The 17,326-nt window shown below is 52.5% G+C and overlaps 1 protein-coding gene across 5 annotated transcripts in view; it reads left to right on the top strand.

Annotated features, from left to right (window-relative positions):
* Positions 1-17,326, top strand: part of SLC6A6 (solute carrier family 6 member 6) — a 77,706-nt gene that overhangs the window by 31,150 nt on the left and 29,230 nt on the right. For all 5 annotated transcript variants that reach the window (XM_047781766.1, XM_047781784.1, XM_047781747.1 and 2 more), the window contains 3 exons: positions 8,485-8,727; positions 10,511-10,645; positions 11,849-12,083. In XM_047781766.1, the coding sequence (XP_047637722.1) occupies positions 8,499-8,727; positions 10,511-10,645; positions 11,849-12,083 (599 nt within the window). In that variant the 5' untranslated portion in view covers positions 8,485-8,498. The remainder of the gene's footprint in view (positions 1-8,484; positions 8,728-10,510; positions 10,646-11,848; positions 12,084-17,326) is intronic.

Genomic DNA, 17,326 nt, shown 5'->3' with positions numbered 1-17,326 from the left:
CTGCACCCGTCACCTCCACCTCCACCTCCTCCTGCTTGGTTGTCCTCTGTGCACTGATCCCAGCTGTAAATATTTATGTGACTGTCTCCCCTCGTGGAATGTCAGCTCCAGGGCTCACCGCCGAGCCCCCAGTCCCCAGAGCAGCGCCTGGTACCTAGTAGAGTAGGCTCTCAGTAAATATTTATTCAGTGCTCACCGCTGGCCAGAGCTGCCCTCGCCTGGTCTTATCCTCAAACATCCGAGATGCTCAACGGGGGGAGCTTGGCCCACAGAACTAGAATTGGACCTAGATCCTGCTTTCTGACTCAGTGCCTACTTGGCCAGGGCCTGGGGCACCTCTTTTTGGGGCATGTTGTATGCCCAGCTGGCCTTCCCCTCAGGGCAACACTGGCCATCCTGCCCCAGAGCAGACTGCCCACCCCTTCCTCCCCCGCTGGCCTGCAGGTTTTGTGAGGAGAAGGAGAGGTGGCTGTACACTGGGCCCACATCCTGCCCCCACCCCAGCATTGCCCCAGAGGCCAGTTCTTTGTAAAGCCTGCTCACCTTCACCCCGTGTCCTGCAAACCACAGATCAATAAGCACAACCTGCTGTGGTAGGTCCCTGTGCAGAAGCCACCTTGCTCTGGGGTGGCACCAGTGGCGTGGAGTCAGGATCTAGGTACAAATCTTGGCCTTGCCTGGTGGCCATGTGACCTAGGACAGACCCTCCCATTCTCTGAGCCTCAGCTTCCTGATCTTTGAAAGGGGAGGCTCCCTGAGGCTTGGGCAAAGTCACCACTCCTGTAGGCTGAAGGCTGAGCCTGAGCCAGGCAGGGTACCTGTCCTGGAGTGGGGGTCTCCGGGGATGGACACAAGACTTCTTGGGGGAGGGGTTGCAGTTATCTCATGGAAGTGGGGGTGGGCCTTGCCTATAGACACTGAGCCTGGGAGATAACAAGCCCTATCCCCAGAGTCATCCTGCTGAAAACAATTCCCCAACAGAACTCACTTTCACTAGAACCACATTACCATCACTCATTGTTTCGACTTTGTTCCTGGCCAAACAATGCCGGGCTTCCTGGCTGACCTCACTGGGGCGAGCCACCAGGACTCGGAGGCCAGGCTGGTCAGCATCTCCAGCCGAGCCTGCCCTGCCCTTGGCTGAGGCTGCCTGGGATGACCCAAGCCCATGATCTGACCAAAGAGGACACACTGGGTGTGTGGCCACATGATGTTGTAGAAACTGGAATTTGTGTATGCGTGTACATCTTAGATTTCAACACCTCTCCAGAAATTGGAGCATCTGCCCCAGTGGCCCCGATCCCAAAGGCAGCCACTGGAGCTGGAGCTGAGAGCTGCCAGCGCCTGGAACCCAGACTCCCTTATGCTGCAGCCCTTCCCCACTGGACCCTGTCCTTTGCCTGCCAGGTCCCTGGAGGCCTCTGAGCTTGTCATGCTTGAGTTAGCCTGACTTAGGAATAGATAACCAAGAGAGAGGATACAGACCACATGATTCCATCAAATGATTCAATCTTTTAAATGTGTACCTTTTTATGTAAAAGCATCTTTAAAAAGCCTTTTTTTATTACTCAATGAATTTATTACATTTCACAGCCCAATTTTTTAGCATTTCCATCCCCCAACCCCAGCGCATCCCCCCACCGCACGAACTGTCTCCTTTGGAAACCATGAGTTTTTCAAAGTCTGGGAGTCAGTATCTGTTCTGCAAAGAAGTTCAGTCTGTCCTTTTTTCAGATTCCACATGTCAGTGAAAGCATTGGATGTTGGTGTCTCATCGTATGGCTGACTTCACTTAGCATGATAATTTCTAGGTCCATCCATGTTGCAAAAAAATGCCGGTATTTCATTCCTTTTAATGGCTGAGTAATATTCCACTGTGTATATGTACCACATCTTCTTGATCCACTCCTCTGTCAGTGGACATTTAGGTTGTTTCCATGTCTTGGCTGTTGAAAATAGTGCTGCAATGAACATTTGAGTACATGTGTCTTTTTGAGTCATGGTTTTCTCTGGGTAGATGCCCAGGAGTGGGATTGCTGGATCAAGTGGTGGGTCTATATTTAGTTTTCTGAGGAATCTCCATACTGCTTTCCACAGTGGTTGCACCAATTTACATTCCCACCAGTGTAATAGGGTTCCTTTTTTCTCCACACCCTCTCCAGCACTTATTGTTTGTACACTTTTGATGATGGCCATTCTGGCTTGTGTAAGGTGGTATCTCATAGTGGTTTTGATTTGCATTTCTCTAATGATGAGTGATGTTGAACATCTTTTCATGTGTTAAAAAACCAAAAGGCCATCTGTATGTCTTTGGAGAGTTGTTTGTTTAGACCTTCCGCCCATTTTCTGATAGGCTTGTTTGTTTTTTTGGTATTGAGTGATAGGAGTTGGTTGTAAATTTTGGAGATTAATCCCTTGTCAGTTGATTCATTTGCAAAGATTATCTCCCACTCTGTGGGTTGTCTTTTTGTATTGTTTAGGGCTTCCTTTGCTGTGCAGAAACTTTTAAGTTTAATTAGGTCCTATTTGCTTATTTCTGTTTTTAACTGCCATTACTCTAAGAGGTAGATCTGAGAAGATGTTGCTGTGGTTTATGTCAGAGAGTGTTTGGTCTATGTTTTCCTCTAAGAGTTTTATAGTGTCTGGTCTTCTATCTAGGTCTTTAATCCATTTTGAGTTTATTTTTGTGTATGGTGTTATGGAGCGTTCTAATTTCATTCTTTTCCATGTGGCTGTCCAGTTTTCCCAGAACCATTTATTGGACAGTCTGTCTTTTCTCCATTGTATATTCTTGCTTCCTTTGTCATAGATGAGTTGGCTGTAGGTGCATGGGTTTAATTCTGGGCTTTCTATCCTGTTCCACTGATCTCTATTTCTGTCCTTGTGCCAGTACCATACTGTTTTCAAGACTGTTGCTTTGTAGTATGGTCTGAAGTCCAGGAGCCTGATTGCTCCAGCTCCATTTTTCTTTTTCAGGATATCTTTGGCTACTCTGGGTCTTTTGTGCTTCCAAACAAAAAACCTTCTTTGGATTGATTTCTGCTTTCTTTTCAAAAACAGCTACCCTAAGTAGTGAGATAGTGCTCTTAACACATTTTTTTTTTTCATGCTTAACTGTCAAACACTTTAGGGCCAGGATGGTACTAAGGAGCATGCCTGTGACAGATATTACTAGTCGATCCCAGCCTTCCTCCACCTCCTCCTCACTGAGCCTGCCCTCAGCCTGCATTCTATGGAGAGAGTGCCTGAAGGAGCTACTTTAGAGCCATCAGAGGCATTTGGGACCCTGTTTGTTAGAGGAAGCCCGGGGTCCGTGGCTCTACCCATCCTGCCCCAAGCCTCAACACTCCATGAGCCTGCTCAGCCGGCTCCCACGGTACTAAGTGCTGCCCTGGTCTTGGGCCCTGCCCTGTCTGTCTGGGTCATGTGGCCCCTCACTTCCCTGTTTGCCCTCATCTACTTCCCTAATTTGTCAGTCCAGCTACTCAGCCTGTAGCTGGCTTAAAGGCACCAGACCCAGTTTCAGTTTGTGACAGAGCCAAAGCAAGTGATTCCCCAACTGCCAAATGGTTGAGGACAGGGAACTTGGAGGCCAAAACAGACCCCAGAGCCTTTTGAAGCTCCTGTGGCCTTTGACTTTCTCTGTGGCCCGGGGCAAGTAACTTCACCCCTCTGTGCCTTGTCAGCAAAAGGGAGATGGTCACGGCACCCGTGGATGGGGTTAACTAAGAAAATGCTAGTGAAGCGCTTCACACAGGGCTAAATAAATGTGCATGCAGACAGTGCCCAATAAATGCAGCTTGCTTTGTTTTTTCCTTTTTTAAACACTTAAGATGCAGTGCCTGTCACATAGTAGCATAAAATCCCAATGTGGTCAGCTAGTTTATTCAGTAATAGCTAATAGTTACTAATCCCTTGTAGGTACTAGGCCCTGTGTTGAGTATTTTACAGGCATCATCCCATTGGATCCCTAGGAGGCATGTTTTAATTTTACCCCCCCCCACCTTTTTTTTTTTTTTTTTAACCAAAGGGGAAACTGAGAAACAGAGAAGGTTTTCACCCACACCAGGTCACACAGATTAGTTATGACCTCTATTAGTCAAGAACACTGCATGGGGTCAGGGGAGGGACGCCCACTCTGGAAAGGGCAGACAAGGGATCTAGCCATGAGCTTGGTTCCCCCAAAGCCTTGGGCCGAGATGGCAGGTGCCAGGGCAGGCAGCCGTGGCAGCATCTGCAACTCAAATCAGAACCCAGCTGGGGCCACCGGCCCCACACTGCCGCTCGCTCTGTGCCTCTGTGCCCCCTTCCCCTCTGGCCTCAGTGTCCCCATCTGCACACCCTGCTGAGACCTCCTCCCCAGTCTTTGCCCTAGTGCCTTTGGCAGTGTTGGGCTGGAGCTTCTGCCTCCAGCCTCTTTCCTGTGTGTAGCCTCAGGCGTGCTACTCACTTCCCTGCATGAGCCTCAACTCCCCTCATCTGAAAGGTTCTAAAAATCCCCTCTGCAGCATGGGGTGGGGGGTGTTTGAGGATTGACTGTAGAAAACTTTATAGACAGCTCAGTGCAAAGTAACATGCTCAAAAAGCTGCTAGTTTTAAATTGGGAGGAAGCAAAGTAATACCTTGCAAACCCTAACGCTGCTGGCACTAGGTAGACTCTGACATGCGCCAAAGCTGACCAGGTGATCTGCAAGTTGGTCTTCAGGTGCGACTGGTTCTGGCCTCCAGTCCTGGCTGGAGCAGAGACTAGGAGAGTTTCAGCAGGGCAAGACGGGAGCCTTCATCCTGGAGCCTCTGTTTTGCGACCGATTCTTGTCGCTTGTTGCTGTAACATCCAAAAAGGAAGCTCTTAAAATGGGGAATAATGTATCACAGTCACTACAAAATAGCCCTGGGCGGGGTGCCAAGGAAAGCAGCTCTTGGCCAGGCCAGCCAGGCAGCGGGCTGCAGGGACGCCTGTGGAGGGGGCTCGTTCCAAAGAGCCGACTCTGTCAGTAGGGACAGTGAGCCACATCTCAACGCTGCAGACGCGGATGAGGTACTCCAGGGAGGCGGCATCTGAGGTCATGCTAGGCTGGAGGGGAGACCGTAGAGGCAGAGCTGGGGGCTCCAGACCAGCATGTCACTGTCACTCTCGGCTCTGTGACCTCAGGAATGTCATTTGGCCTCCCTGGGTCTTGCTGATCTCATCCTAAGTAAGACTGAGCCTTACATACCCTGCGATCCGAGTGGCTCCTGTAATGATGACAGCAATAATAATAATGGTAATACTAGCAGCTACTAGGTAAGGACTACTTGCCATGCACACCCCCTCATCTAGTCCTCACAACATTGCTGTGAGGTAGCCATGGTTACCCCACTTTACAGATGAGGACACTGAAGACCAGAGAGGTTGAATAACTTGCCTGAGATCACTCAGTCAGAAAGTGGCTCTCGGCTTCTAGGCCAGGGCTCACTCTTTGATTCCTGTAGGCACCAGGCTGCTACCAGAGGACCTGGTGCAGCCTGAGGAGTGGGCCAAACCAAAGCAGTTTTGTGGGACCAGGGTCCCAAGGAGAAGGGGCCTGTGCTGGGACCCAGTAGGCTGTGGTAAGAAGCTCCTGAGTTCTGGGAGTGATGGAGGGCTGGATGGGAGGGCATTGTGATCTGTATGCTTTATAAGTTGCTTTCAGAGGCTGTATTGAGAACAGATGGTGGCGGGGGGCGGGGGTGGGCAGACAAGCAGCAGGGAGACCCGTGAGGAGGCTCCTGGGGCTGCCCGTGCAAGGCTATAGGGCCAGGAGCAAGGTGGTTGCCATGGTGATGGAGAGAGGTGGGTGGATGCCAGGAACGTGTAAGAGGCAGAATCCAGGGGCCTTGCTGGTGTGGGCTTCTATAGGCACAGGGCTCATTAGACACTCTAGAGGGGCTTGGAACGAGCTCCCCTGAGGGAGAATTGGGGTGTCTGCACCTCCGCCTGACCTCATCCAGGCGTGAGTGAGTCTTAATGAGGCCATGGCTGCTGGCTTGGCTGTGTGTTCTTGAAGGCCAGGATGGTAGCAGCCAGGTAGGACAGGTGATGGTGACAGAGGAACACATCTTTAGGTATACCTTGGCAGGGAGGAGTGGGGAAACACCCCCACCCCCTGCAGGACATGGCAGTCTCCGCCCCCCCATCCTAGTTTTGGCTACAGGCCTCGGGAGAATAGGGTCCTGAGTGTGGAAAGGGGCTGGAGGCCCCATCCTGTATGGAAACAGAGTCTGGAACGAAGGGTCCCAGGTAACTTGTTGCTGCCTCCACCTCATGTTTCTAGAGGGTTCTCAGGCCCCAGTGACTAGTGGGCCTGGGGCCCAGAGGGCAGAGCCAGGACGCAGAGCGGCTTTCACTAGTGTCTGCCGCCTCCTCTGCCCAGCTGCCCTTGTGAGGTGCCTTCAGCCCTGAGATCGGAGGACGGCCTGAAAGGGCGGATCCAGCTCTTCTTGGTGAGGAGGCTCAGGGGTCATTCCCTGAAAAACATCTCCACTAGCAGGGAGTGGAGCCCCACATCCTCCAATTATGCTGCTGTCCAGCCGCCCACAATGGGCTGCCCAGATAACCATCGGGGGCTGCACAAATGAGGGCTGGAACAATGCTGGCCGCTCGGGCTATTTTTACAGTAGCCGCGTGTTCGCAGAACCCCCGCGTCGCCCCGAGGGAGCAGGGCTAAGAAAGGCCGTGCGGATGCCGCTGGTCTGCACTCCAGGAGACAGAGGAAGGCCCAGTGAACCGCCCGGCGCCTCCAGGAAGGCTTTTCTGGGTCTGCTGTCCACCAGATAGCGAAACAATCGGGGTCCCCCACCCCGAGCCAGGGAGAGGAAGGAGGTGTGGGGGAAACGGGGGTTCTGTCATGCTTGCGTGCCTCTGCTCCTCAGCACGGCTGCTGCAGCCAGGCCAGGGTGTCCGCTCGCCACTCCCAGGTCCTCAGACAGCCCCCACCTTGCACTGCCTGGACCGCCTCCTGGCCACGCAGGGCTCCGAGGCCCAGGCCATGTCTGTGTCCCAGGGTTGGCAAACGGCAGAGTTGGGGTTGGTACTTGGCCCCGGCTGCTTACTGACCCACTCTGGGGACCATCTATCCAGCAGTCCTTGCCTGATGACCTACTGTGTGCCAGGTTGGGGCAGTCAGCCGTGGACAAAACAGTTGACAGGTCCCAGTCCCACAGAGCCTATTGTAGTCGAGGTGGAGACCTTAACGAGGGGGCGAAGGTTTGGGGGCATTTTCAGCCAGTGACAAGCCACACTCAGACAATGGAAGGTCCAGGGAGCCAAGTGGCCAGCTGGCCCTGGTGTGTCCGGGTGATGGTCCCTGTATATAAGGAACGTGAACCCAACATGGCCCACCTTCCAGTTTTTCAAGAGGACCTAGACATATCCCCTTTTCTCTGGAAACTGATATTTCAGTGTGGGCCACTGATTTGGGTTATAGAGACAAGCAATTTATGTCCAGAGCTGCTTGGCTCTGAGTGGGTCACCTCTGCCATCATCCTTTCTATCCTGCACCTGTTTGTGTGGCCCTCTGGGGCAGACTCTTGAAGGCACCTCCTGCTGGGCTGGGACTCTTGGTGTTCTTGCCCTCAAGGCCAAGCTGCCAGGGCATTGAGGACCCGGAGGCCTGAAGACATCAGAGAGGAGGGCTCTGCGCTGGCTGGTGGCAGACTTCCTCTGCACGGCATCCCAGCAGGGGCAGGCTGCAAGTGATGGGGGATGGTTCCTGGCACATAGAGATTTGACGAACCCACAGGTAGTCAGAGGGCAGGGTCCTGGGTGATACAGGGTCTGAGCAAGCCAGAGCATGGATGGAAAGTGCTGGACACATGGGATTCACTGGCACTCTTACAGGTCCCTTATTTCTTATGTTGCAGAGAGGTGACTGTACTTTCTTACTTTGATGGAAACCCCATTTTCAAATAATGTTCCATTCCCACCTGAAACCCCATTCCTCACTAGGTCATCCTTACCCGTTCTTTGAACAGGGAGGGCTGAGCACCTACTATGGTCCAGGCACTGTGCTGGGTGGTCAGTGAGATGGGAAGCATAGCTTTCTATGCCAATCTGAAATTTGGAGATGATTTCTAGAAAATGCAGGCAGGTTATCTGTGGTCTAGAAGGTACCCTAGACCTGCCTTCAGGATGTCATGTTCTACACAGGATGCCAGGGCTGGGTGGATGCGTGCTTTTCTGTGCTACAGGTGGAGGATGGGGTGTGACATTCGGGGACGACAGGTGTGGGTCCGGTGCTTCTGTCCTGCAGGTTCTAGGGGGATGGCACCTGTCACTCCCTAGATCCCTAGGTCCCTGACCACCTAGAGGGGCCAGAAGAATGGACAGACAATGGGATGGGCTGGGGAAAGGCCCCCTGCCTCAGGCCGAGGCAGGTCCAAACCAGCCCATGGGGTTGTGCAGAAGACGTGTACATAGGCTGTACCTGACTGATGGCACAATCGGGTCTGTTTTGTCCCCCACAGAAAACGAGGAGGACATGGCCACCAAGGAGAAGCTGCAGTGTCTGAAAGACTTCCACAAGGACATCCTGAAGCCATCCCCAGGAAAGAGCCCAGGCACACGGCCTGAGGATGAGGCTGAGGGGAAGCCCCCGCAGAGGGAGAAGTGGGCCAGCAAGATGGACTTTGTGCTCTCCGTGGCCGGTGGCTTCGTTGGCTTGGGCAACGTCTGGCGTTTTCCATACCTCTGCTATAAAAACGGTGGAGGTGAGCCTGGGCTGGACTGAGAGTTGGGATGCAGAAGAAGGGCCACAGCATGGCTGGCCTCCCCACGCCTGGCTTTCCAGCCTGCCACCTTGACCTCCCCCGATCAGCCTGCAGCATCCCTGTCCTGCCCCATCTCAGAGGCAGGAAATGAATATGGGAATCAGGTCGTGTTCTGTCAGAGTCTTACTGTGTTACCTTGAGCAGATCCCTTACCCTCTCTGATCCTCCAGTTTACCATCTCTGAAGAGAGCAATGAGGCCAGGCCCATGTCTCTCAGCCTCAGATGTTCACACGCCCCCTTTGTAAATTTCTTCCAATCTCCTCACCTCCTGTCTTCCTTACTTCATATCTTTCCTAATATTTGTTTTTGCTGTTCTAACGTACACTAAATGGAGTTCAAAAGCAAGTTTTGTTTTCCACCTTAAATAAAAAACCACTGTCATTTGCCATGCTAGAAAGACATCAAGGAAAAAAAATATAGTGAAGATAACTTTTTGTTTTAATGTTTATTTTTTTCCACATTTTATTGAGATAGAATTGACATAAAACACTGTCTTAGCTTAAGGGCTACAATATGATTTACGTCTCTGTGTAGAACAATCATAGTATGACTAGTTAATGTCTATCATCACAAGTTACACTCCTTTTTTTCTTGTAATGAGGACTGTTAAGATTTTGCTCTCCAAAGCTTTCAAATATACAGTCCAAAGTACATGACATGCCCAGGACGAATTTATCTTACAACCTGAAGCTGTTCCCTTTTGAGCCCTTCACCCGGTGAAGGCATTTTTTAAACATAAGGTCTCTGTCTGGTTGGCTGGTTGGTTGGGGGTTTTGGTTTTTGGATTTTTTACCTGCTGAAGGCCCTGAGCTAGGATGCTCTCCTGTTGGAGAGGCAGCATGCAGTGGAGACTTTCTTGCTGGTGCAGTAAGAATAGGGGAGGAGGAGCCGTTCCCTCCCAGCCCTCCATGGCAGCTGTGACTGGGGTCTGGTCTGCCAGCAGAGCCCGGCCTGTGTGTGTGCCACCCATATCAGGAGAACCACCTTTAGGGAAATTCTGCCTTCGATCCTGGTTTCTTCACCTTTTGTAGGTCTCAGGTGCCTCTGGGACTCTGATGAGTGCCCTAGACGCCCCCCAGAACAAAGCACATACATATAGACCCAAGGTGCCCACAGTTTCAAGGGGTTTATGGACCCGCTGAAGCCATTAGTGATCACCAGGTAGGAACCCTCGCCCGACTCTTCGCCCCCACCTTGTTCCCTGGCTCCCACCCCCAGCTGGAGAGGCCACCTTTTGCCTCCCATCACCACACCTTTCCCAGCCAGTTCTTCTCAGCTTGCTGCCCTAGGCAGGACTGGGGAAGGCTGGGGAGAGGCTAGAGGGAGCGTAGGGGGAGGCTTAGAGGGGGCTAGGGGAAGGCCAGGTGAAGGCTGTGACACGGGGGCCCGTTTGAGACAGGTGCCAGGCTGAACGGCCCTTGTTCAGATGGATGGATATGGGGAAGGCAGGCAGGCACACAGCTTAAGCAAAGGCTCAGGCTTAGAGCACCTGGTAGATGTGAAGAAGGTAGAGGGACACCTCAGAAGGGGGAGTCCAGCTGGACAGGTGGGCAGGGCCTGGAGAATTTCCGCAGGCCTGGGAGTCTGGCCTGTCCCCTCCCATCCCCATCCCCGACCTGGGCTCTCTGATTCCACTGGCCGGGAAGGCTTGGGAGCCAGACCTGCTGCCTCGGCCTTGTGACAGCTGTCACCTGACCCTCCCCCGCTTTGTTCTCTCTGCAGGTGCATTTCTCATACCATATTTTATTTTCCTGTTTGGGGGCGGCCTGCCTGTGTTTTTCCTGGAGGTAATCATAGGCCAGTATACCTCTGAAGGGGGCATCACCTGCTGGGAAAAGATCTGCCCCTTGTTTGCTGGTGAGTATGGACAAAGGTGCCCATGGCCTAGTGTTCAGGGCTCAGCACATTTTTGTTGAGCTCGGTTTGCCAGGTCCATTGGCGTCTCATGCAAGTTACTTGGCACCAAGCCTGATGCAAGCTGCAACCAGCACGTGAAATGCCGCTTATTCCACGTAGCTCTTCTCGCCTCTCTGGGTTGTCACAGTGCAGAAGGGAAGCCCTCAGATGCAGGAAGCTTTCTGTCTGACTTCAAGTCCCACTTCTTTTTGCTAATTCTTGTGATGTTGGGAAAGCCACTTGGTCTCTTGGTGCCTCAATTTCCTCATCCATAAAATGGAAATAATATGCTTCCTTTTAGGGTTGCTATGAAGACAAAATGACATAGCCATGTCAAAGTGCTTTGTACGTGTAGTAAGCCCAAAATCAGTGGTAGCTTTATTATTATTATAACATTTAGTCCTTTGCCTAGTGCCTAGTATGCTCTCATAAGATAATATTGTCATGATTGTAAGTGGCAGAGGTGAGAGAATGTGTGAGTCCATTCATTCAGTCTTCCATGTAAATCAACTCATCCATCTGTTCATTAAACCTTTCTTTCACTAAACTGGTTGATAGTTAAGACAGTCTATCTATCCATCCAACCTCCATCTTTCCATGAACTCATTCATCCATCCATTTATCCACCTAACCTTCCAGTGAACCACCATCCACACATCCATCCAACCAAGTCAATATCCATCCATCAATCCAGCATCCATCCATTCAGCTATCAGTCCATCTAAACATCTATCTATCCATCCAACCAACCATCTGTCTGTCCATCAATCTATTCAACCAACCAGCCTGCCAGCCAACCATCCATCTGACCATCCATTCATCTGTCCATCTACCCATCTATCCATCCATCCATCTATCTATCCATCCATACAGCTGTTAGTCTGTCTATACAAACATCCATCTATCCATCCATCCAGCCACCCATCTGTCTATCCATCCATCTAACCATCTGTTCACTGGTCTATCTCTCTTCCATACATCCTTCACTTCATCCAACAATCTAATTTATCTAGCCATCCATTCTTTCACCTATCCACCCATCCAGTTATTCATTTGTTGGTCACTGTCGAAGGGCCCCTGGTGGCCCCAGGCCTGGAAATACCAGGGTCTTCTGTTGAGGATGTGGCTTCCTGTGATGCTCACCTCACTTGCCCATACCTGCAGGTATCGGCTATGCCTCCATCGTCATCGTGTCCCTCCTGAACATATACTACATCATCATCCTGGCCTGGGCCACATACTACCTGTTCAACTCCTTCCAGTCGGAGCTCCCCTGGGCCCACTGCAACCACAGCTGGAACACGCCCCAGTGCCTGGAGGACACATTGCGCAGGAATAAGAGCCTGTGGATCTCCCTCAGCACCACCAACTTCACCTCCCCAGTCACCGAGTTTTGGGAGTAAGGCTGGCATTGCTGGAGGATGGGGGGTATGGGTGGGGGCAGAGGGCAGCCCACTCCCTCATCTTCTCACCAGGGACATGGGAGCCACTATCTGGGAGGGGGGCGGAAGGGGGGTACAGATCTGGAGACAAATTCATGCCTTTGGTCTCAGACAGGCCTGGAATTGAATCCCAGTTCTGCCATTTTACTGGCTGTTTGACCTTCGGCAAGTCACTGCCCCTTCCTGAGCCTCAGTTTCTTTAACTGTTAAATGAGAGGAATGAATCATTCCTACACCCATGGGATCTCTGTGAGGATTGTTTCCCAAAGGCAGGTATATGTACTTATGTTGTCTGAAAATTATATAGTTGTCCTAATGTATGTGAGAAAAAAATATAGTTATCATATCAAACCTGTTATTGCACAGAGAAGAATGCATGTATGAAGCTGAAGTAGTTACTCCAGTGAAAAGGTATGTAGATAGAGTGAAAAGTATGTATCTGTTAGTGTTTGCTGCATAACACCCATCCCCAAACTTGGTGGCTTTGAGCAATAGTCATTTAGTTTATTTGGCTCATGGTTCTGCTGGTTGGCAGTTTGGGCTGAGCTTGGCTGAGCAGTTCTTCTGGTCTTTGCTGGGCTCCCTCATGGGGAGGTCAGCTGTAGGACCTCAGGGTAGCTCTTACTGGAAGTCACTGGCCATTGGCTGGAGTGCCACAGGCACCTGGTCCCTGTGGTCTCATCACCCTGCGGGCTAGGCTGGGCTTGTTCATAGGCAGTTCGGCATTCTACAAACAACAGATGGAGCACTCTTCAAGGTTCTGCTTATACCATTTCTGTTGATGTCCCCTTAGCCACAGAGAGCCACAAGACTAACCCAGACCCAGGAGGTGAGGGAATAGGCTGTGTCTCTTTATGAGAGGAATGGAGAATTATGGGCATTTTTACAGTCTACCACAATATGGTCAATAGCTGCAGTGGTACAGACACAGGCCCAACATCAGAAAGGCAGAATTACCAGAAGTTTGGGTAACTTTTAGCTGATGTACAGGAAAGTCCTTCTAACACAGTGCTTGGAGAGCATTGCTTTACCTGCTCTTCATGAGCTATTAAACTGGGGGCTCAGTGGCCCCTTCAATCCTGGAGATAACTGAGGTGAGGCCTCATGTGGGGTTGAGTGCCAGGGGCAGGGCACAAGGAGGTAGTTGCTGATCATCATGAGAGGAGACCCCCCGACCCCCGTCTTTTGAGTGTGGACCTGTGTTTCAAGGTGTCCCTCCACCTCTTAGAATCCGGCCCAGGAGCAGGCCCACAGAAGCAGGAGTTACCTGCTGATTGGTCCCAGCCAAGTCTTAGGGCCAGGGCTGGGGCTCTTAGGCCAGAAAGTGTCAGTCAGTTCTTACCTAGATGATCTGTGTCCCTCTCCTGCCATGCAGGCCTTCAGTGTATGCTCACAGGTCCCCGGGCTCCTGGGAAGGGAGCTCTTTATATGTACATACTCTCCACTTGCAAGCAAAGACCAGTACAGGCCCATTCAACTCCCCTCACCCCTGCACCCCCCGCCTCTGGAGAGCTGAGTCTATAGACAGAGAAAGGCAGGCACTTCATTCTTACTTGAACAGGGCCTGAGACCACAGCCCAGTCCATTCTCTGCTATGCCTGCACAGCCTGCCCCACCCAGGACACTGGCACTCACCCAGCCACTCAGGTGCCCAGGGGGCCTCGATGCCTAGGTTCGAGCCCTCACTCTGCCACTTCCAGCCAGGGGAGGTGCCTTCTGCTGCCTGGGCCTCAGTGTCCTCAGCTGTACTTGGGGGACCATAACCCCGCCCTCCCAGCATTGTAGGGCAGCCCTAATGGAACGAGACCGTGCCTGTCCTGTCCTGAGAGTCTGCTGGATAAATGTGGGCCATTACTACTCATTTAGTGGCCTCATTGTGAATAAAACTGTCCCCAGGGACAGAGGGACTCACCTTCAGAGGGAGTAAAAATGGCCCCTTCCCACATGTCCCCCGTTACAAAGGGGCTGTCCCCTCTATCTCAGGCCCGAGGGCTTCTGAGAAGGACCTGACATGAGCAGTGAGGTCTTTGCTGCTGCCTGTCCCCCAGCTTGAGGCATCTTAGGGTCCCTGCCTTCTAGAACTCCCATTCTTAGCACCTCAGCTCCCTTTCCTGCCCAGGAGACACAGCATTTACCTTTGGTGTGTCCTGCAGCCCTTTCCCAAGCCCAGTGTGGCCAAGAGAGCGCTGGCCGCCTGCCTGTCTGTCCTCCTGCTGCAGCCTTTGCACCCTCCCTGGCCCTCGCAGGGCTCCACGGTCTTCCTGAACATCACGGGGACCCTGTTCTCCTCCTAGGACCTGTGGAGGACTGGGGTACACAGGGGAGGAGGCCTGGGGCCAGAGGACCTGCCTACCACTTGCTTACAGGGGCCTTGCCTTCTCTGAGGCACATGGAGAAGGAAGGAAAGAACCGACCCCCATGACACTGCACCAGGGGCTCACCCCCGTCCCTTCACCCCATCCTGGCCAAGGCCCTTTAGGTGGGGATCATACCTGGGAATTACCCCAAACCCCTTTCCACCTCAAACCCCACACCCTTTTGCTGTCCTCTGGGCTCCCCTCTAACATGCACCCCAGAGTCTTATCACCCTCCTCCCATGGCACCCCATCACTCCTCTTCTGCACCCAGCCTGAATGTCATGGCTCTGCCTGCCTGACCTTTGATCTCTGCAGTCAGCTGTGAATCCAGACTTGTCCCTTCTCAGCTCAAACCCTCTTGTGGCCTTTCCGTATATGCTCTTGCCTGGCCAGGGAGGAGTAGGCGAGGGGTTCAACACACCGACTGCTCACTGAGTGCTCATTTTTTTGATTCCATGTTTGCATCCACCTGGCAGTGTAGCCTGGAACAACAGGTCACCACCCCTCTCTGACCTCCTTTCCCTATCTGCAAATGGAGGGGCCATGTGAGCTGGGCTTTGTAGGAGCTTACTAGGCTGTAAAGGAGAGAGAAAAAGAGATTCTGGACAGCAGGAATAGCCATCTGAGGCAGGCATTTGGAAAGCATCTGATTGGGAACAAGTCACTGGTTTAGCTGGATGGTGGGACACATGAGACGAGGGAGAAGGACTGAGGTCTTGAATGTCAGGCTGATAAGTTGGAGCTCTGTCCTCTAGGAGAGGGAGCCATGGAAGCTATAGGAGAAGGGAGGGGGAGTGACATGCTTGAATCTGTGCTTTTTGGACTTGTTCTCGGAGCACACTGGTGAGAGAGAGGCTGGGGCATATATTAAGCACCAGCTGTATACAGGGCCTCAGTGAGCATAGCCATCGGTATGTGGGTTCCCTTTGGGGTGAAACTTAGCTTATATCATGTCCCCTGGAAACAGCCACCGGCCCCACAGTGACTGCTCTGGTGCTTCCATTGGGAGAGGCTTGCGGGGACATGACTGAGGTGTCACTGGCTGGTACCCATTCAGGCTGCAGAGCAGTGAGCATCCTCTCCAGGCTGGTCTCCTTGACCCTCGAGCCAAAGCCCAACCAGGCCCAGCATCGCTTCCCTCACCTGCACGAGACATGCTGGCTCCCCAGATGGCCTTTCCTTTGACAAACAGGGCCCGCCAGCACTCAGGAACCACCTTAGGTCTGAGATGACAAGGTTGCACAGAGCTGAGCCTTCCCTGTGGGAAGGACCTTGTTGGTCATCCCCGCCAGCCCCTCCTCCCTCTCTTGTTTCACACGAGGAGATGGTGGAGGGCCCTGGCAAGGCTCCCATCCCCCTGAGCAGCAATAGCGACTCTGGCCCAGGGTCCCAGCTGCACGGCCTCAGGGCAGCCACCCCATGTCCAGAGCTCAGAGGTAGTGTGGCCCCAACACCTCCTTGCCTGGCTTAGGGTTGAAGGAAGGAGACAAAGGACCCTGAGGACCGGAGTGATTAAGTTACTTGCCCAAGGTTGCACAGGCAGCTGGACGCAGCAGAGAGCCCTGATCTCCAGCACTGGGCAACCCCTCCAGTGTCTATGTCCCCACCAGCTGTACGTGTAGGGCAAGTCCACGGTCACAGGTAACATTGTGCCATGTGTGTGTGGCCCCACTCTCAGGTTACACATGGGGTCTTCTCTTGGCCTGGATCCCCACACTCAACCCGTCTGCAAAGAATAAAGCACCATCCTCAGCAGGAGCCGGTGAGATGCCCTTCCCTCCTGAAAGCCCCAGACCCTCGGACTGTCACTTCACTGGCTTTGCAGTTGAACAGGGTCACTCTGTGATGGGGAGCAAAGCTTATGCCCCCATGCAGCCTCATCCTGCCATCCCTACTGTGAGGTCCCTCTGTCCTGCAGGTCCCACTTCACCCCTGACCCTGGAAGGCAGGCGGCCCAAATGCTCTCATCAGCCTGGAGCCGTGCCTTCCTCCAGGGCCCCCTGGGAGCTCGGCACATATCATTAGACTTTATTAGAATCAAAGGAATGAGTCATATTTGCAAACAAGTCCTGCTCAGCCAATCTCCCATTGCAGCTGTCTGGGGGGGGGGGTGCGATAGGGAGAGGCCTGTGTGGCCCCACACTCTGGGCGGATGGGCTCTTTTATAATTGTTGCCTCCGCCAGTCTCCAGGGAAGAGCCATCGCCAATAAATGGCTGGCCGGCAGTCAAAAGGAAACGATTTGGCCCACTCGGAGGACGTATTTACATCTCTGAGTGCCGGCTGGACGGCAGCGGGGCGGCCGACTCAGAACAGACATCCAGGCGATTCTTTTTTGGATCCCACCCTGGAATGAATCATTACTATTCTTGGACAAGAATGCAGCTCACCCCTGAGTCTCCCCCTCCCTGTATGAGAGATGCAGGGAAGCCTAGGGTGCTGGGGCCCTTCTCAAGGGCAGCCCAGCACCCAACACGTGGGTAGCTCATCCCCAGGGTGGCATCAGAAAAAAGGAACCAGGCCCAGCCTTGACTTTTTTTTTTTTTTTTAATCTGGATAATTTCAGGTGATTTCCTGAACCTCTCTGAGCCTCAGTTTCCCCATCAAGCAAACGGGTATAATTAATTTACTCAACTACTTGTTGGTGAGCACCTACTCTGTGCCAGGCACTGTTCTGGATCCAGCAGTGGTCAAGACAGACACAGGCCCTGCCTGTACTACCTGCGTGACCAGGAATGCTTTTTACATAGAGAGGCCAAGGGTGGGTCATCTGGTGAAGTGGCATGTGAACAGAGACCAGGAAAGGATGAAGTGGCATGTCATGTCATATGTAGCCAAGGCAAT

The sequence above is a fragment of the Phacochoerus africanus genome, chromosome 1, assembly GCF_016906955.1.
Source record: "Phacochoerus africanus isolate WHEZ1 chromosome 1, ROS_Pafr_v1, whole genome shotgun sequence".
In the NCBI taxonomy this organism is placed as follows: Eukaryota; Metazoa; Chordata; class Mammalia; order Artiodactyla; family Suidae; genus Phacochoerus; species Phacochoerus africanus.
Note: the sequence above shows the minus strand (reverse complement) of the source record. Positions and strands in the feature narration are given on the sequence as shown.